Below are 20,964 nucleotides of genomic sequence, written 5' to 3'. Positions count from 1 at the left end.
CTCTGATTCACCCTTGTTTTGTAACAGATGCTGCCATGTACAACAACTCTGGAGCCCTGCCCACCTCTCCTATGGCACCTACAACCTATGGTATGTGTGATTCCTAATTACAAAAATTAAGTTGAAGGGACCTCCTGGAGGATGAAGAAGGGTGGAGATTTGCAAAGGCTGGACTATCTGTGTGGGAGGCTTGACACCAGGTGGCTTTGGATGAAGAGTAGCCTTGGAAAGGCAGGACAGTCCACCTCAAAGTTAAGGTCTCAAATTCACTCTCTTCACTACTGGTTCACATGATTCTTCAGCTGAGGCAGAGTCTGGAGTTGTCCCAGTTGCTCCATGAAAGTTTGGGAAACTTGGAGCAGAAACAGGGAAAGGTACATTCCTAGGTGAGACTCATAGTGGGGATCTCAATGAATGGGTGGAAGTCTATGAAACAAAATGTCAGTCTCTTTAATTGAAGATAAATATGCAAAAGTTCATTCATTGCTTCAGACAGTCACTGGCCATACCAGCCAGCAATCTGGTAAACGTGTGACTGTCTCCAAAGAGCACTCTCAGCTACCGTGGCATGTCTCGAAGAATGCAGAGAGTGAAACTAGTTCCTCATCTGTTTTACATGAGGTGTGATTAGGAGACACAGGCCATGCTAATACAGGGACAAAATTTGGAGAAGAATGGAAAATCTCTTCATTATCTAGTCTGAGACATGTGGGAGGGGAGGCTACTATCCCATGGAGGAGGATTGGAGAATATAACAAAATATAAATAATAAAACAGTAGCAAGGGCAAGAATAAGCAGAAGTATTAAGGTAGCATCTTCCGGAATTATCCTCCAGGAACAGGATCTACCTCCAGTCCAGTCCCTCATGCTTTCTCTTGCCCCATGAGATGATTATATTCTCCACTTTCTCTTCCTGGTCACAGACCCAATGCTTAAAGTCGATGACAGCAACACTAGGATCCTGATTGGCTGCTTGGTGGCTATCATCTTCATCCTCCTGGCCATCATTGTCATCATCCTCTGGAGGCAGTTCTGGCAGAAAATGCTGGAGAAGGTGAGGAGGTGCCGGATGGGCAGGACTCAAGAAGCTGCTCTGTCCTTTCCTGAGCCACTAATGCCCCAGGAATGAAAGGCGAATTACAAGAATTTATAAAGGGTTAGAGTTAACAGGGACTACTAAGAAGCATAGGAATGGGGGAGATTGTTGTTGAAAGGAGTCAGAAAAGAATTAGCTAACACTATTATCTCATTTTTAGAATGGAGACATTAGAACCTTCCTAGAACACTCAGAAAACTCTCCCTAATACACTGAATCTCAAGTCAGATGTTTTCCTTAAAAAATTCTGATTCATTGGGTTTGGGGTGGAGTGCAAGCATCTGTATTTTTTTAAAAATTTAACAGTGATTTTGATGCATATCCAAGATTGAAAATCACTCTCCTAAATGTCTAGCTAAAATTTATTTAAATGCTTTTGAAGTTCCTTCTCTTCTTTTTCTGTTTGTTTGCTTTTTTGTTTTTGGGGTGTGTGTGTGTGTGTGTGTGTGTGTGTGTGAGTGTGTGTTTGTGTAGAAAAACATCCAGCCTCATTAATATCCAAGCCAAGTTTCTCACAATTCTACTCATTTTTCTGTGAACTTGAAGGTTACAATTACATATCCCTCTGAGTCCTTCCTGAGACTCTTTCTGTCTAAGACAAATGATCTGAATAACTTTTATTACATTTATCTAAGATTTTATACTCTACAAAGAATTTTTTCTCATGTATGATATTATTTGAAACTCATCGAGTAATAATGAGATGGGCGTAGTTATTTGAGCTATTTTTCTGATGAGAAAATGTGATGTGCTCAAGGTCATACAACTAGTGTTCAATCTTCTGTGTTCTTTCCAATTGTTAATATTGAAATATGCTGATTTCTTTCTTCTAAAATACATATATTCCATCAAAGATGGAGTAGCTGTGACTTTTCTTGGTTTCTTAGACCAGATAGTAACTCCCTGGGAACTGCTGCTAAGTGTCTGATTCTCTTGGAGTCAGCTGATGAGTAAGTGTTTCTGCCTTTGGTCATGGACACCTTCTGCCTTTGATCATGGTCAATGAGTTCTACCCAATAGACATGGACTGTGAGAGGTCACAGAAACTCTGAGCTGTGGGGCTTTGAGCTGCCTATTGAGGGCAGGGAACAGGAGGGCAGATATAGCCTAATTGATCTCTGTGTTTATGGGTGGTCTCTCAGAGGAGACTGATGCCTGTGTAGAGTATATTACAGAGGAGGGGAAGGGCACCGTGAGAATGGGCTTGAATCTCCAGAACTCTTTGGATTAGGACGGGAGAAAGGGGCTCAAATCAGAGAAGTGAGGGGAGTAACTCAGATGAGTAGCCCACAGTTTCTTCTGACGTGTTCCACATTCAGGTCCCTGAGATGGTCATTTTAAGGTTGTTAGGCAGGAATATTTCACAGAAGACAGAATCTCCTTGTTTCCCACAAGGACCTCTGCCATCAGTCTGAAAACGCTTACCTAGATTGAAGCTTTCAATTCATAAATAGTGGCTAGACTAAAAGGCAGAATCCACAGACTCACCTATTGGCATGAGTATGTTTCGAGGCATCAATGGGAGCATGTCAGAACCTGTCCTCGTTTAGACTGCTGGGACACACTGGTGTGTAGGTGAGGCACTCCAGGGTGGTGGGGGAAGCTGGTGGGCTGAAGGTTCATTGGATAGCTTAAAGTGGATGTGTGTCCTTCTGGAATAGTCTTTTAGGACCACATTTTAGCTGAGGGAGAAGGGTCTGTGTCCTCTATCAGCTTTTTGTCTTTATTTGAGCCAGAATTTACCACGCTTCTTTGGGTCTTTCTTCTGAGACCTGTTGGAATATCTTCATGTTGGATTGGAGACTCTCCAGGCAAAAGGGAGAGCAAAAATTTTTCCCTTGAATATTTAACTTGGTCTTTCAAGAAACTCATTCTAGCCTTGTATATCCTGAGTAAGAGCGCTCAAGGTGCTCTGGAATGACACTCAGGATTTCTTCCTGGGGACATAATTTTATGTGGAAAATCTTTAAGCACACATACATTCTAAGAACACTACTTAATGTAGTTTTAGGCTGTAGCATTATCTGTAGGATACTTTTGATGGTATCCTTAACACTCCCTCTTTGAGAGCTTAAACCCACGTTTATTGAGTATCTACTATGTGCTGGGCTGCATGCTCAGTACTGGGGATATCACAGCCACAAAGGACCTTTCAGTCTAGTGGAAAAGCCCAAAACTAAGTTTCTCCATTGAATACCCACATTGTTTGTTAAAGTGGAGCATTTTGCATGTTTAAATCCAAATACTCACGTACATTTAGATGCTGGCACTTACCTCTTGATGGAGCAGGCAGATTGTATTGAATCAGATGCCACAACATTTAGTTGTTTTGTTGTTCCTCTTGCTGTATTAGGTGTAATTCACTTTGGTATCCCCAGACACCTAGGGATTTCTTGTCCCATTTTGTAGCTGTTTTATTTTTGATTAGTAAAAATGTGGGGTCGGGGGTATTATCATATCTTACCTACAGTGCCAGCATGCTCAGACAAACTATTGATTCATCACGTAACAGCACATTTGTTGAGTTAATGAGCATTTTCATTTATGTCTACATAAAGTCAAAGCAGTTAAAGGGTAAGTCAGCAAAACCTATTATTAAGTAGAACGTAGAAAACTCTGTAAGATCAAGATCTTTGGCTACTGATAGGTTCTTACAGCATCATGTAAATAATGCTTATAAGTACTTCAAGCACTTCAGAATGTTAATGTGTGTGGGCAGCACAGAAATTAGGAGGTCAAATTCTGTCTTGAAGAAATGAAGGATTATTCTAAATTATTCTAAGTTCCCACATCACAGGCATTTGTGGAACCAGACTGCATCCCTGTGACTTGCTGTGTTTCTGGGTTTTAAGAGTAGTAAAGGGTTATTTCATCTGAGTGGAAGAGCCAGGTTTAGGATGGGGAGGAAGTGATGGTCCCCTTTGTGCCAATGTGCCGTTCTACCTGATCTTCTCTTCCAGGCCTCCCGGAGGATGCTGGATGACGAAATGACAGTCAGCCTTTCCCTGCCAAGTGATTCCAGCATGTTCAACAATAACCGCTCCTCATCGCCGAGTGAACAGGAGTCCAACTCCACTTATGATCGCATCTTTCCCCTTCGCCCTGACTACCAGGAGCCATCCAGGCTCATACGAAAACTCCCAGAATTTGCTCCAGGGGAGGAGGAGTCAGGTGCGGATGACATGGCAGGCAGGGGGTTGCGGGAGAAGCCTTGCCAGGCATCGGGTAGGGATCACACTCCTGCTCCCGGTTAACCACATCTATTTTTAGTTTATGCTGATCTCCAGAGAAGTCCACATTCTCTTTCTGGATTTGGTCTGCTGCTGCTAGCCTCGTTCCGGCACCTCTCCTTTGCTAGGGAATGTAAGATGTTTGGAGTGACTCACATGTCAGAAGAGGAAATTTAAGAAAAGATGTTTACTAAGGTGACAACAACGAAAGAACCTAAACAATCCAATTAATCTAACCTCATTTTACACGTGAGAAAAGGGAGGAGGCCTAGCTACGGTACTCACCCAGCACCAAACTTCATGAGGGCTAAATTCAGGATAGAATTTCACCTGGAGAAAAAAAAAAAATAAATGAATGAAGCTAATGGCATTCTAAAATTTCCAGTTTTGTAGCCATCTAGATAACTGAGTTATCTTATTTTGGTTAGTTTCTCTTTGGTAAATATTGATTAGGATAATATAAAATTTTATCATGAAAGTAAATGTTTCTTGCCATTTCTTAATAAAAGCATTGAGGTAAAACAGTACAACAGGTGAAATGGTGTCAATTGATTCAAATCCCAATGTCTTTTTTTAAAATGCTGCAGAGTGACATTAGAAGGGAAGCTGGGGTCATCTCTGAACGTCTGAGCAGCTTTTCTGTAAAAGGTCTTCAATTTAACAATGACCCGAGTCAGAAGAAGAGCACTTGTGTTCAGGAGAGAGGAGCATGGCTTGAGCTGGATGCAGAAGCCAGGCAGGACTAAATATTATGACAGCATGAAGTTTTTGAGGAAGGGTTTTTTTGTGGGTTTTTTTGGAGGAAAGGAAACTAACATCTATTTTATCACTCAACAAACAGAAAACATTTCTTCACAGAGAAAGCAAGAATAAAGAATATAAACTAACTTATTTCCTAGACTGAACTGAAGTAATTTATCTATCTTCTGAAGGCTAAAACATCCCGCATCTCATATTTTAACATTTAAGTGAAGACGCATTTTAAACTAGATCATATAAATTTAATCTGAAAGTTTTAAATCTCTAAGATAGGGATTTAAATCAATGCCAGTGTCTTAAAATTTAGGAAATATGCTACCAAACCTTAAACCTTTAATATTCCCACCCTGATACACCATCAGCTTTCCTATAGCTTCACCATACAATTCCACAAGATTAGCTAAGGAAGTTGTTAATAGTCATGTATTATGAGGAGAAGAATGAGAGATAAAATGGTCTGAAGGTCACAAGAAAGCCTCTAGAGGAAGCAAAACCATTCTACAAGTAAGTGAAACGAAGTAGGTCAGGCTGTCATGGGGCGTGTTCCAGCCCTCCTCTCAGATTTTCATCCTTGAAGAGTTCTCCAAAGATGCCCCCTGGTACAAGACTGGTTGTCCTTGTCTTCCCAGGCTGCAGTGGCATTGTGAAGCCAGTCCAGCCCAGCGGCCCTGAGGGGGTGCCCCACTATGCAGAGGCTGACATAGTGAACCTCCAAGGAGTGACAGGTGGCAACACCTACTCAGTGCCCGCCGTCACCATGGACCTGCTGTCAGGGAAAGATGTGGCTGTGGAGGAATTCCCCAGGAAACTCTTAACTTTCAAGGAGAAGCTGGGAGAAGGCCAGTTTGGGGAGGTGAGTTGATCCTTTGATTGGGGTCTCAGGTCCTTGATAGCTCAAAGGAAGTGGTTGGATGAAAACGGTCAGCAGAACAAAGTGTCCCTTCCAGAAGTGGATTCACAACTGAATGTCTCCTCCACTGGTCTCTCCTTGCGTTATCCTCTGGAAGACTGGCATTGGGTCAGTCTCAACTTTGTCAAGTAGCTGTGGAGTTCCTGAGACTTCTGATTTTTATGCAGGAATTTTTAAGGCAGGCAAGCCACTAGACTTCAAATACCCTGAAAAACATTCAATGTTTTCAAAAATTTCTACAATAGGTTACAGAGGGTGGGGTCCACAGATGTGATCATCTTTTACGAACTGTCCAGGAACACCCTGCTGCTTGATAGCCACTTTGTTTTTTCCTTTTAATGGGAGTTAAATGTAAAATGATCGAAAACAACCTCGCCCCTGCCTTTGGTCCCAGAATCAGCCACCAGGGAATGAATCACCCACTAAGATAAGGAGGAGTACTCTTCTCTGTGGCCCTCAAAGGGATACAATATTAAACTCTCACTCTTGCATCAGTCACATGAAACCTTCTGAGAACTCAAAGTAATATTTTAAGTTGTTATAGGAACTCTGCAACTCTGCTATCTAAACTTCAGATATAATACTTGGTTTCATAAGAATGGGTTATTGGTTTTCAGTGTAGGTCCCATGCTCTCTTCTTGGGTAGGTCTGTTGTTAGGGGAGGTAGAGAGGTCCACAGCATTTGTTCATGGTGATATATGTACTCATTCTTCCCCATGGTTGAAAATTCACACTTATTATGCTGTTACTAATACCCAGGAGTTACTTATAATGCTAAACCTCATACTAAGGGATTACCTTAGGAAATTGTCTTATGTTTTGCATGATCCAATAACCAACAAATCAAAGTTCAAACATTTATACTAAATAACATTTTATAGTGGGCTATGCTGTAACAAAATGTTATGTTATTAATTTATTCATTCACTTATTCAATGTTCCAATCAATATCTATTTCTTTTACAAGGCAGGCATGTATTGCATTAGCTGCGTACTTTATCATTGTTTTTAGTTTTATCAATTATTTGAATCAAAGATATGTTGTACATATCTTCTTATCAGTCTTTTGGTTATTTTACCTCAGTTGTGAGAGTTAGTTTATCTCCAGGAAATGCCCAGCAAGAGTACTGAGACATCTTCAGGAGAAATGATGATGCTGAGACTAGATGACTTTTGTCTAGGTTCATCTCTGTGAAGTGGAGGGAATGGAAAAGTTCAAAGACAAAGATTTTGCCCTAGATGTCAGTGCCAACCAGCCTGTCCTGGTGGCCGTGAAAATGCTCCGAGCAGATGCCAACAAGAATGCCAGGTCTGTGGTCTGCATTTTGAATTTTCCTTTATGTATTTCATCTTTAGGACCAAGAATACTCCTGGATACTTCTGAGCAATTTTTTCTTTTGAGATGGAAGGTCTGTGAGCTGCCTCACGTTTCCATTGTTACGCTCTTTTGTTCTGATAGGGTCAGCAGTCCTCATCTTTTTCTCCATCTCTCTCAAACAAAAATGTATATTTTCCATTGTATATGCCACATATATACTTTAATCACTGTACACAGACATACTCCTCAATGCCATTACCTCCTCTCGACAAACTTTTCACACTCACATGCATCTTTCTTGCTAAGCCTCTTCCATTCTCCTTTTTTCACGTCTCTATTTACTTTCTCATCCCCTTTTTTTCTCTTTTATGCTCCTTTTCTTCTATGTTCAGCAACCCTCAAAATGAGAAGCTACCTCTACTTGGGAAAATATCCATGGACCTCAAAGCAAAAGGATCCACAGTCCTTTAGTGGTTTTCCAAACTGGCTAATAATCCCTTGGATCCTTTATCACATAAATGGCAGCTTCTAGCCATACTCCGTTGTCTGACAGCCTTTCCATTACAGTGATGGTGAGTTAATCCTCACCCAGAGGGGCATGCTGGTTGAAAGTTGGTTGCATGTGTCCCAGGGAAATCTGCACATCTGGATAACATATGCATTTTCCCATTCCTGTTGTCTTGATTTGTCTCACTGATATTCATAGTGATAGAGAGTTTATTATTTCTATTACTCAAGTGTTTGTAAATTCCAAGAATGGTGATAGGTTTCATTAAAAGTCCTGCAACCGACAGGATGTGGAAGAAGAGAGAAAGGTGAGGTAACAAAACTATGGAGGTTTTAGAATTTTAACTGAGAATTTCATTCTTAAGGATATGGGTATGAATGAAAAGTGACGTTCTCTGGGCCCCATGGAGAAATGGAGTATTCCTCATATTAACCTTAGCACATTATTAGAGAGAGTGGCAAGCAGAAAAACAAACCACAGGCTAGGACAAAGCCTTTCTCCATTGTTTGCTATGCCTCCACCTGTGCCCACTTCTGTTTAGCAATGATGGATGGCTTTGGCTCTGGACCCTTCCAAGCCATGGAAACTCCTGGTTTGGGATGAAGAAAAGATGAAAGAGGGGAGGTGTTGCACTAGGACTACATTGATTCCAAGGGCTTCCTATCAATATGGTATCCCTTCTAGTCCTGGGTTCCTACAACATTCACGGTAGACTTATGACTGGTTTGCACCAACAGTTTTGGGAATGTGGGCTAGTAGCTTCAGTAACCCAAATATTGCTACTTTATAACTGAAGGGTGGCTGTCACCATGTACTCAAACATTTATTAGCCTTGGCCAAGGGAGTACATTTTTTGAAATGACCCCACCTTACCACCATGGCCTTTAAACAGCTCTATTTTGAACAGGCTGCTAAAGGTATGTTCTGACTGACTTCTGGTGCATAATGTATTAAGAAAAGCCAGTGTGAGAAAACAAAGAATTATCAGATAGATCAAGGGTGGCTGTTCCCTTTAAAAAGCTTCACTTTATGAATAAAGTGATTCCATGGCTTTTTAAAAAGGTAAATACCTTAGTGCACTTAAGATATGACTTTCAGTGAAAAGTCTCGTTTTCAGAGTAGTTTTTAGTAGCCTATATTTGGTTCAGCAAACATTAATCACTTTTTATGTGGCAGGCATTTTGCTAGATTCTAGGGATTCAAAGGTGAATAACTCATGGATCTTGTTCTCAAAAACATTATGGTTGAATAAGGGTCCAGCATATTCCAAGAGAAGTAGAATGAGACAGTTCCAGGAGCCAGGTTCTCTGTTCTCTCATGGCTTATCCAAAGGGAAACAAGACTTGGTGTATTGGGTAGGAATAGATTTTGTTGTGTATTCTTCCCCCTCTTGATTCTGATTCTGGCGACCTCTGGGCTTATCTATGTCTGTGTCCTCCAAAGGAATGATTTTCTTAAGGAGATAAAGATCATGTCCCGGCTCAAGGACCCAAACATCATCCGTCTCCTAGCTGTGTGTATCACCGACGACCCTCTCTGCATGATCACTGAGTACATGGAGAATGGAGATCTCAATCAGTTTCTTTCCCGCCATGAACCCCCAAATTCTTCCTCCAGCAACGTACCCACAGTAAGGTAAACGAGCCAGATCTTTAATCGCTTCCCCATGGTCATGAGAGCAACCTGGCATCTGAAAACAGGGAGCAGAGAGCCTTAGAGTTCGTCTTTGTTCTGGGATGGTGGGGGAGGGTAGTGTGCGGGGAATAATGGAGCAGCTGCCCTTTGGGGGAATGCAGAGGGGCTCACTAAGAGTAGAGAAGGGATCTTAGGGTTTAAACTTTGGTTTGTTGATATCAACTTTAGAATGTGAGCCTTTCCTGGCTTCCTGTTTCCATAGGCTACCTTCTCTCTTCTTGTCTGTTTCCTCAGTTACACCAATCTGAAGTTTATGGCTACCCAGATTGCCTCTGGCATGAAGTACCTTTCCTCTCTTAATTTTGTCCATCGAGATCTGGCCACACGAAACTGCTTAGTGGGTAAGAACTACACCATCAAGATCGCTGACTTTGGAATGAGCAGAAACCTGTACAGTGGTGACTATTACCGGATCCAGGGCCGGGCAGTGCTCCCTATCCGCTGGATGTCTTGGGAGAGCATCTTGCTGGTGAGTCCCCAGCATTATTAAGCCCGTCCCTAGCAAGTGACATGTGGGCAGGCACACATGGCATGTGAGGACAAACCTGAGAAAACAGGAGGCCAGCTCAAGAGACCATGATATTTTCTCTGACTTGAGATGATTTTCTTCGCACAGTAATTATTGTTATTGTTTAATACTTGCCTATTTCGGCTAGAAAAAGTAACGAGGTCATTATAGAAAATTTAGAGGGAAAATTTAAAAATATAAGGAATTTAATATCATTTTTTTTCTCTCTACCCTTTTCACCTACTGATTGGCCTTAGTTTAGGGTATTAAAAACCTTACCATTTAAAGAAATGTTATCCACACAAAATATTTTTCTTCTACATTAATTTCATAAACATATTTCTCATTAATTATTTAGACTAATATCCATATTTTTATTCTAATAATTTTTAATATTTGCTTTTTGAATTCATCATTCTTTGCTTTATAATTTGTACTCAATTTTTGGTATTCCACACCATGAGTGAATAATTTTTTCCAAATGTCTCTCTTGGAGGTATATTTTCTGACCATGCATATCTGAGACTTTTTAGTATAGATTTTGTAAACACTTAGCTGATTTATAGAATTATTAGACTATAAACTTTTCCTTTCTACAATGTCATATTATAGAAAAGATATGTTATTTTGTCTTTTGTCATCTATAATATTGCAGAGAAAAGCCTGAGACCAATTTGGTTTTGTTCATTTATAGTTAATCTGCTTATTTCCTGCTTGTACTCTTATAGGATTCATGAATTAATTTTGAAATGAAAAATGTAGTTATTATCTTCCATTCACCAAGATAAGCACTATTAAATTTTGGTATATTTTCTTTGAGGACTTTTTTCTATGCAAGTATTTCTTCTATACATGTATTTCTGTATATGTATGTATGTATATACATATATGATTTATATTACATAATTGAGATAATACTATGCCATAAAGTTCTCTATCTTTATTTTTCACTTAACATTTTATTATTTCCAATGTCATTAAATATTGTTTAAAAACATGATTTTAATGGCTGCGTAATATTCTATCATGTGAATGTACCCTATAATTTAATAATGTCTCTATAATTTGATATTTAAGTACTTTCCAATTTCCTGCTATTATGAATGATTCTGTGATATATACCAATTTCCATATTAATAAATCCCCATAAAGATATTTTCATTTATATGGATGGATCATTACATTTTATCCATTTCTAATGTGATCACTAAGCATTGCTCTCTCTGAAGTTATTGTATGCTGTTGAAAACAATATATTAGACTAATATTCAGAGGATCTTAGCTTGAATCTCCATTACTAATGGTCTTATCCACCAGGAGAATTTAGTATACCTCTCCTGTCTCATTTTTCTGATCTAAAAAATAAGGATAAATAATATCATCTACTTCACAATGTTGTAACTATTCAATGCATGTTAATTACACCTGAGTCTCATTGCTGTCACTTGTTAAAGTCTATCTTTCCAGACTGTGGCTATCAACTGAACTTGGAAGTGAGGGTCCTGGACTCACCCAGGATCTTACTTCAGGCACTTAAACGAATTCTTCTCTGTGTAACATGAAAACAATTGACCTCTCATTCAAATTTTGCCTTTCTCAGGGCTACCCTAGAGCCTAAAGGTTGACCTTCTAACACTCAATAGAAGAGTCAGATAGCTCATGGCTACATTTCTTTCAGCTCTTGGACTCATCTCCAGAGAAGCAGAACTAAGCTGAGAGCATGAGGAAAAGAGAATGGCTTGTTTCTTGACAACTTTGTGTTGTCATTTCTAGATCCTCCATGCATATCTTGGCAATTTCAACATTCCTTGCCCTTGGTAGGGGAAGGGGGATAATTCTAGGTTATGAAATCTAACCTGCTCTTGTCGTGCACAGCTTATGTTGATTTTCCCTTCTTTTCCTTACTTCCTAGGGCAAATTCACTACAGCCAGTGACGTGTGGGCCTTTGGGGTTACTCTGTGGGAGACTTTCACCTTTTGCCAGGAGCAGCCCTATTCCCAGCTGTCAGATGAACAAGTTATCGAGAATACTGGAGAGTTCTTCCGAGACCAGGGGAGGCAGGTAAGAACTGTTAGGGGTGAATGCATGTGGACTTGTGTGCTCTTGAGGGAGAGAGAAAGGAAAGTCCTGACTTAGCAGGAGAGCCCTGAGCTGAAAGATGGGCTGTCTGGGTAAGAATACTGTAAGCCTTTGTAGTCTCCCTCAGCTTCTTATTCAGTGACTGAAATTCTATAGGGAAAAATATTTTTTTCACATGAGGCAAAAATGGACCACCAAACATTCAACAAAAGAAAGGCATGCCTTTCCACCCCTCTTCATGTCCACTGTCTGCTTCGCACTAAAAATATTCTTGATATTACAGAGCTTTTTAACTTAGCACTAAAAAATTCCATACTGATTATTTCAGTGTTATGTGATTCAATTTTGTAAGAATTTTTTTTATTATTTGATGGAAGTTTTCATTTCTAATAATTTCTGAGATTTTATTTTTTTAAATTATTTTTTTAAAATCACTTTTAAAGGGTCCACCATTTTTGCCTTTTACCAGATACTAGTGGTATACCAAATATATATCAGACTGACTACCAAATGGTCAAGTAGTAAAGTCAAATACTTGATGGAAGCCAAGGACAAAGCCAAATAATACCATTATATGCTGAGTAAACATCTCACTTACAAGCATAAGTGTAAAGTTTTAATAAAAAAATACTAAATTTAACATATTAACTTATTAAAATGATTTATTTAATTTGCATTTTATTAAATTTTACTAAATCTAATTACTATTAAGTTTTTTATTTAAATTTAAATATTCAAATTTTCAAAGTTTGACCTTGGAGTGTAGGGATAATAATTTCTCAACATCAGCAGCTAGTTGGATTCTATGATCACTAGAATACACGTGTGTGATCTAACTCAGCTTTAAGTGGCATGACTAACTTACTGAGCATAGCAGATCTAATGTAGAAGAAAAATTTCAGTAACATAAATTCTAGAAGGAATTTTATACTTAAGATTCATAGTTTAGAAAAATCTTAAATCCTTTGTCTTCAATTGCAAGTATTTGGAAGTCTATAGTAATAATTGCAATAATTAAAAAATATATTTGACATTTTTCTTTCAATTTAGCTTCAAAAAATGTGATGAATTCCCAGATAGCACTTTTTTGAAAGCTCATGGTCTAAATGAAATTAAATAACCAAAAATTAAATACCATTTTAAAACTTTATTTTGTTTACTGTTATAAAAGGTAACAAAATTCTATAAATATATTATGAATTATTACGAAATATAACTTCTATTACTTGCCAAGTTTATAAGATTTTGAAAAGGGGAACCCTAATAATTTCAATTATTTATTATTTCAATTTTATTGACATCCATTGGCTCAAAATGTATATACTATTTTTTCTAAAGTTAACTAATGAACACCCTAGAAAGTTTTAAGTTTCACCAGTAATATAAAGGAGTGTTTGTTATCCTGTACCCTTATATATATTGATATTTCCTTTTAAATTCTTAGTATTTTATCGTCATAATCATTTGTAACATACTGAGTTAAGGCTTGTTAGATATCATTAGAATTCCAATAGAAGTCACAGATATTTGCCTTTTTACTTGTGAGTTAAAACATCACCAATCTTCTAAATAAAGATCTGAAACACTTCTAATACTAAACATTGAAATAAATGTGAGCTATAAATATATTTAAGAGAGAGTAATAAAGACAGTAAGTTAATTATTTACCTAATTACTCCCACTGAGGGCTGTGGGTGGCCAGAGTCCATCCCAGCAGCTCAGGGCATGGGGATGGGACCCAGGTCTGGACAGGACACCACCCCATGGCAGGGCCACTCACACCCACGCCCGCACTCACTCGGACAGACAATTTAGGCACTCCAATTTGCCTCACGTGTGCATCTCTGGGATGTGGGAAGGAACTGGAGTACCCGGGGAAAAACCATGCAGACATGGGAAAAACATGCAAACTCCACACAGACAGTGGCCCAGGCCAGATTATTGTTATGTTTTTCTCATCAACAAAATGTTATCCGAGGACCTGCTGTAGAGCCCTAGGCTGGAATTCAGGGCAAGGCTATTGACAGGGTAAATGCAGGGATGTTGGTGCATGTCGTACAGCAGAAATCCATTCTCCTCTAGATGGGGCAAATAATGGGGTTGGGGCAGTGCAGAGAACATTATGGCTGGAAGCTACATGGACACATCCTGCATCCCGGTTTCTGCATCTGGCTAAGATTTTATTCTGATCGAGAAGCTAAGACTACAAATATATTTTTGGCTTCTGTCATGATTGGATAGCCAAGGTAAACCTCAACATGAGCAAGGCATAAATGGAAGATTTGATCTCTTTTTGCTTCAATTCCATCTTCTGCATGAAGGTAGAGACCACAGAATGGCCCATCAGGAAATCCTGCTCCAGAGAACTGGAAAGGGCAAAAAAAATAGTAAAGGGGCCGATATGATTTAGCACTTGAACTTGATTCAAGTCTCAAGTTCAAGAAAGGGGGGAGGGGGCAAATCAAACCATGATGCAAAGACTCTTTTTCCCTTTCTTCTTAATATTCTCTCTCTTTCTTTTTTAAATTTTTGTTTTCAAAGACTTACCTTCCTCAACCAGCCATTTGCCCTGACTCTGTGTATAAGCTGATGCTCAGCTGCTGGAGAAGAGATACCAAGCACCGCCCCTCGTTCCAAGAGATCCACCTTCTGCTCCTTCAACAAGGGGACGAGTGATGCCACCCACGCCTGGCAACATTCCGACCGCCCAGGTCCTCCTCACAAGACCTACCACTCACCCATGCCTAAGCCACTCCATCTGGATGTATATGAACCTGAGAGACAGCGGCTTGTTTGCTTTGCTCTCTCTCTGTTCCTCACTTCCTTCCACTGCACTCCCCCACTCCCTAACCCTAACTCATATATACTCTTTTTTTACATTAAAGAACAAAAAAAAGAAAAAAAAAAGCCTAGGGCAGATAAAATCTAGTTAAAAAAATCTTATTTGATATACCAAAGTGTTAGATAACAAAGGCTAGAAAATTCAGATAATTTATAAAGGTTAAATATGCTTGTGTTTATAAATGTGCAGATTCTAGAATATTTTTTCCATGTCACCTTTAAAACAATGTCTTCAGAAAGAAGAACTTGAAGAATACTGATGTCTTCAGAAACATGACATTAGGCATAGGGAAAACACTTGATAGATGTGGAGAATCTGAGGACTCAGCATTAAGCAACTAATCACAGATGGTTTTCTAATTTGGCGTCTGGACACGTCCCACTCTCTGTATTTGCCTCTCCTGTCAAAGTGGATGACACATTCTTGGAAACCCCCAGTTTCTTGGAATGGGTGGTTTTGGTCATTCATGGACAGGGGTCAGGGTTGAAGTTCATATATAAAACAACAGAGGATGCGGATAGGAAAGAATGCTTGCTGCAGGGTGCTATGAAGGGGAATTGTTATATTGAAAAAAGAACCTCATGTGTGGAAGGATTCTTGAATAGATAGTGGACATAGGAAAGAAGGTCTGTGGAGATGGAGGAGAAGTAACAGGTGTGCTATCTATTATTCATTGGTGATTTCTGCAGAGGGTTCTCTTCTTTGCTTTGTTCAGACATTTTTGTGTTTCATGTGTGTTTTAGTGAGAACCTGATTGTTTTGAATCAGTAAAAACTAGTGTTGTGATATCTTGATAGGAAGCCCTTTGGTTCATCTTGTCCAAATCTTCCAGCTCTTTTAATGGATGAAGCCTCCGTGGAACCTTTGCGCTGGAGGCTGAATTTCTCAGGCATAAATTCCTAAAGGCCGTGTATAACAGGGAATAACAGATCTGTTCTACGTGTCCCCAAAAGGCTGACCTAGGACCAATGAGGAGAAGTTATAGGGAGACTGATTTCCAGTCGTCATTAAGGAAAACAGACAAGGATAAATGGGCTGCCTCCAGAGATGTCACTGAAGAGGTTCAGATGTAGGCTGAAGAACTGTGCAAGAAAGATGGAGATTTTCAAACACAAGGTAGATGGTCCTACGAGATAATATTTAATGGCCTTGTGACCCTGAGAGTCCTTGATTTCAGAACAGCACAGAATGCATGTCCGTTGCTGCTGTGTGGTACATATACTCTTGCCTCTGAGAGGCTGTGGCCAGCAGAGAAGAAAGCATGAGGCTCTGGTTTCAGAATTCATGGAAATGAATACAGTGTCAAGGAGGAGTCCCCTCAGCATGGATTCTGGGCTTTCACACTCCACAAATCCTCAGATTTGGTGGGAAAATGGAAACGGGAACCCTTAATTCCCATTGAGGAGAAACAAAAAAAGATTACAGAATAAGCTTCCCAAGCTGAGAAGGAACAGTCTTGACCCCTTGAGTCTGTCTCTGTTGCCCTCACGAGGCCACCTTCTACCCAGTTTCTCAGGAACGTATTTCCCCTGTTCAGCCTTCAGCATTGTTCCAGGCCAGAGCAGAAGCATAAATCCCACGTCCCAAAGATCCATTTTGCAGGTCTTCTTCTGACCCTAGCAAATGCCCTTTCCCCGTAGCTGTCCTATGACTGTAGGCTTTAGTCTCTCCCAGGACTAACTTTGGAGAGACCATTGGTTTGAGAACTTTGATCATCTTTCTGCCTCAAGCCAAGTGTGTCTTCCTGAGTAAATCACTTTGTCTCTCTGCATTTTGTTTCCTTATCTATAAAATGAGGAAGTTGGATTAGATGGTCTTGAAGTTCCTTCTGGTTCTCATACGTCCAGTACTGCTGGATAACTGGATCTATAACTGACGTAGATTCAGTAGTTTGGTCATTCCCTACTATGAAAATTGTAGAAATTACAATTTTCAGAGTTGGAGTTACTATAATCACTGTAATGGCAGTAAGAGTAACACCTGCCATTTGTACAGTGCTTTGGTTTACCTGGCTCCACAGACATTATCATATTTGATATGTGCAGGGCCAGACATGTTCTCTTATACCTTGGGAACTGCCACACTCTGCTTTCAATATAAGTGTTAATCAACTTCATTAGAATTAAAGGGACTTGAAATCAGGACTTATTCTCCTTTACCCACATGCTTCTGGTAGGGTTACATCCAGACCATGTCATGACATTTTTCATAGCAAGAGAAAATAATATCAGTTTGCTTTCCTTTGCCTAACATCTCTCCACTTATTTCTTCTTATGACTCTGCCCCAATTCGCTGGGTATTGTATGATCCCATTTTTTAAAAAATCAGGTTTAAAATGAACTTACTATGTCTGGATTTTCCTGGCTTTGAATCATGGAAGTAATGTGTTTCAGGTGGCTTCCAAGTATGTATTATCATATAATACATGTATGTATCCTTTTCTGAGATGGGGAAAGCTTCATCTTCTGGCACTGACCCCTTTTATTACAGGCACAGCTTTAACTTGTAGCTTAATCAAGCCTGCAGAGATTAGTAGCACAAATCTAAGCGATCCACAGAGTACATGGCAAAGGCTTAGTATGTAGAATTTAAAAGTAGCTTGAATCTAAATTAGAAGAATGAAAGTAGGGCTTATTTGGAAAAGGAGACAGAAAATAAATGATGAGAAGCTATGGGGCCTCATTACCTTTGCAGTAAGTTATCATCTTCACAAAATATGTGAAGTATTTTATGTCCAGATTGTGTTGTGGGGTTGTCAGATCTAAATTTATACTCTTGCTAGTTAATGTGCTGATAGCTAGTTCCAAATCTTGATGTGCTGTCCAGACAAATATGCGATGAGAAAAGATCTGGAGTGGAAAGAGGCGCCCGAAGAGAAAATGTAGTTTTAATGCTGTAGAAAGATCACTTGCAGGTGTAAAAGGCTATGTCACAAGGAGGGTCGTGAGCAAGTGGGGTTAAAGAAAGGAAACACGAATGTGCATGTGGCTGAATAGGGAGGCAGGAGAGGGCTAGAAAGGAGGCTCCGTGAAAAGAGGTGGTGGGGAGTGCACAGGAAAGACGGGGGAGGCTCAGGGGAAGCAGGAAACAGGGGTAGCTGGAGCTGTTGGGAATCCATTCTGAAGCATGAAAGCAGATCTCTCTGAAGAGAGGTCCAAGAGAGGATGGAAAAAGTAAGTGTCTTGAAGTAAAAGGTAAAGGTAGATGGAGAAAGATGAAATTCTGCACAATAGAGTTTATAAAAATATTCGTTAAAAAATGAACAGTCAGGTGCAGTGTATGAAATGGACGGGAATTTTTCAGAGTTTTAAGAACGGGGAAGGAAGTCCCTTCATGGAAAAGACACAAGCAACCATCAGGGAACCACCGTTTCACTTCAGAGGAAGTGGATGAGGAAAACATTTTGAGCATCTGTGTGCTCTAGACCACTTCAAGTGCTGGTAAGAAGAAATCAACTCTTTGCCTGAACTGGACTTGGTTTTCCAAGTGCTGCTTTGGCAATGAAGACCTAGAGATGGGGAATTTATGGTAGCTCATGAATCTCCATGTTCCCTTCTCTTGCCTCTGTCAATGAAATCCATTTCAATAATGCCTATCATTGCAGTGCCCAGAATGGCTACAAACATTGAAACGATATGCATAAATTAGATAAGATTAAATCTTGTCTGTTACCTGCAAAAAGAGGTATGTGCGTGCTGGAAACATGTGTTTTTCTAGTCCCATCCAGGCTTCCCACAAGAAAGCCATGATGTGCTGCTAAACCATGTGTTTTGAGTAAAGGAGAACAGAGGAAGGGAAGTGTTTGAAAGAGGGAAAGAGATGAGGATGTTCCAAGGAAATATACTAAAACAGAACAGCATCTGTTTTGCCCAAACTACAAAAAAAAAAAAAAAAAAAAAAAGAAAGAAGATTACAATATATGGCTATTAAATCTTTGATCATAAGTCGAATTTATAGACCCGAGATTTTCCATCTTAGTCTTTTCAGTAAAATTTCTGTCTTCTGGCAGTGCATGTGGTAGGTCCCTAATGTTCTTGCATCTCCAGGAAGATGCAGATCCTAATTTTTGTTGGGAAATCTTTCTGAATTGAAATTCAACATTTTTGTAGAAACAGATGAATGTCTTTTCTGCTTGGTAAAAGTTTTGGAGTGCTCAGTTGAGAGGGAAAGGGACTGGGGTGGTTGATGGTGATTTGGTTTCTGGTATTTCAAGTTCTCTGTTACAATTAGCTACATTGCTTGGTAGCAAAGGAGTGGTGGGTAATTGTTTAGTTGGTGAATCCTTTTAAAAAAACTTGTTATTTTGAAATAATTTAAGACTCACAAGAAGTTGCAAAAATAGTAGAGTGGCTTCCCTAGACCTGGCTTTCCCCATTGATAATATTTTACATAGTCCATTTTCAACTGCAGTCTATTTTCAGAACCAGAAAATTGACATTGGTATAAAACTATTTAACTAAACTACAGACTTTATTTGGATTTCATCAGTTTTTCCACATGTACTCATTTAGTTGCTGGATACTTTTAATTCTTGCTGATTTGTAATCTGGCCTTATTTGGATACCAAAGAAAAGACACCATCTGGATATAATTCTACAAATTTCAAGAGAATATAACAAGTTAATCTGTTTCTTTATCAATGAACAATATCCTGCCTACACTGCTTCTAAATTTTCTGATTAGTTTGGTTGTTTGGCACCTGAAACAATGCAAGAAAAATTTAAAAGTATTGGACAACACAAGTGACAGTAAGGCCTGTCCATAGCTTGTTGGTTAAAGAACCAGGTATAGAAGGATATGTTAGATGGTTCCTGCAGTTTCTATGAGTAGAATTTGTAGTGGACTTTAGAGTAATTAGTATTTTGGTCAAGAGTTAGGTGGCACTTAGCTAATGGCACTAGGGATTGCTTGTGGAAGGAATATAATACAGTGGTATAAGACTATAGCGTGTGATAAAATATTATTTTCAGAGTGGTAGAGAAGTTTTCTTTGCCTAAATATCTATTCTTGAATAACAACTACATTGGACCAAACTAAATGCAAACATAGAAACAGCCTGGGGAGAAGGTGAACCTCCAGTTTTATGGATTACAGCTTTGGGTTTTGTGATGACATTTTTAAGTGCCCCATTACGGGTCACAAGATTATAACAGTATGTGTCTTGTAAAGTCCCTAGGACATTGTGAGCACTAGATAAACATTTTTCAAATGTTGTTTTTAGAATGAGTAAAAGATGGAAACAAAAACTTGTCATCCAGCATAACTAGGGTGAATTTAGGGAGAATCGCTTGGCTGTAACATAGAGTGTATATTTTCAAATGAGGAAAGCGAAAAAAGTGCCCAGACTTGTACCTGGTGAAGTACAACCTCCATTTGTATACCTTCTGATAGTGAAATTGATCTATGGAAATGCTTCATTTTTTTGAGGTATTTAGTCGTCAATGAAAGGTAATTCTCCACACAGTACTGGATCAAAGGCAGAGACCAGACTCTGGCCCCAAACACAGGACATTTGAAACACGCTATCTAGTTTCTCCTGCAGATACCTTGTCAACAACGTCATGTGCCTCTGTAGGAGAATGAGGAGTCCCACGCTAGCCTATACTCGTCCACAATCACAACTGTGTGTCCAGGAAGGATTTGGAGAGACTCAAGGGAAAGCAGCATGGGGTAAGGTGATCGCTTTCAGTGAAAAACTGTTTTCTTGAAAAGAGGCTTGGAAACAACTGAAAGTTGGGAGGTTTCCTGCAAACGCACCAAGAATCTGTAATCTAGCCTATCCATTTTATGTCCTTTATTATTCATGATATCCTATTTCTTCTACCCTGTTGTCTGGTAACTTTTCCTGAGGACTGAGTTTCTGCAGCAATGTGGTGCACTCTTCTTATGACACGGAAACATCTGGGCCTCATTCTGCAGGTTTTGGAAGAGGATGTGTCTTGTCAAGGGATAAATAGCCAACAGATTATTTTCTGCTTAAAACTATCATAGTCATTCCAAAATAAATTACATAAAAA

General features: G+C 39.4%; 1 protein-coding gene across 1 annotated transcript in view; it reads left to right on the top strand.

Annotated features, from left to right (window-relative positions):
- DDR2 (discoidin domain receptor tyrosine kinase 2) overlaps positions 1-14,781 on the top strand; it is a 52,660-nt gene extending 37,879 nt beyond the window's left edge. The window contains exons 8-16 of the mRNA XM_012639523.1: positions 28-90; positions 925-1,055; positions 4,058-4,268; positions 5,716-5,939; positions 7,178-7,305; positions 9,266-9,457; positions 9,752-9,986; positions 11,938-12,087; positions 14,647-14,781. Coding sequence (XP_012494977.1) covers positions 28-90; positions 925-1,055; positions 4,058-4,268; positions 5,716-5,939; positions 7,178-7,305; positions 9,266-9,457; positions 9,752-9,986; positions 11,938-12,087; positions 14,647-14,781 — 1,469 coding nt within the window. The remainder of the gene's footprint in view (positions 1-27; positions 91-924; positions 1,056-4,057; positions 4,269-5,715; positions 5,940-7,177; positions 7,306-9,265; positions 9,458-9,751; positions 9,987-11,937; positions 12,088-14,646) is intronic.
- The last annotated feature ends 6,183 nt before the right edge of the window (positions 14,782-20,964 follow it).

The sequence above is a fragment of the Propithecus coquereli genome, unplaced genomic scaffold (assembly GCF_000956105.1).
Source record: "Propithecus coquereli isolate 6110/MARCELLA unplaced genomic scaffold, Pcoq_1.0 Scaffold140, whole genome shotgun sequence".
Classification (NCBI taxonomy): domain Eukaryota; kingdom Metazoa; phylum Chordata; class Mammalia; order Primates; family Indriidae; genus Propithecus; species Propithecus coquereli.
The sequence above is the reverse complement of the archived record's forward strand: the minus strand, read 5'-3'. Positions and strand labels throughout refer to the sequence as shown.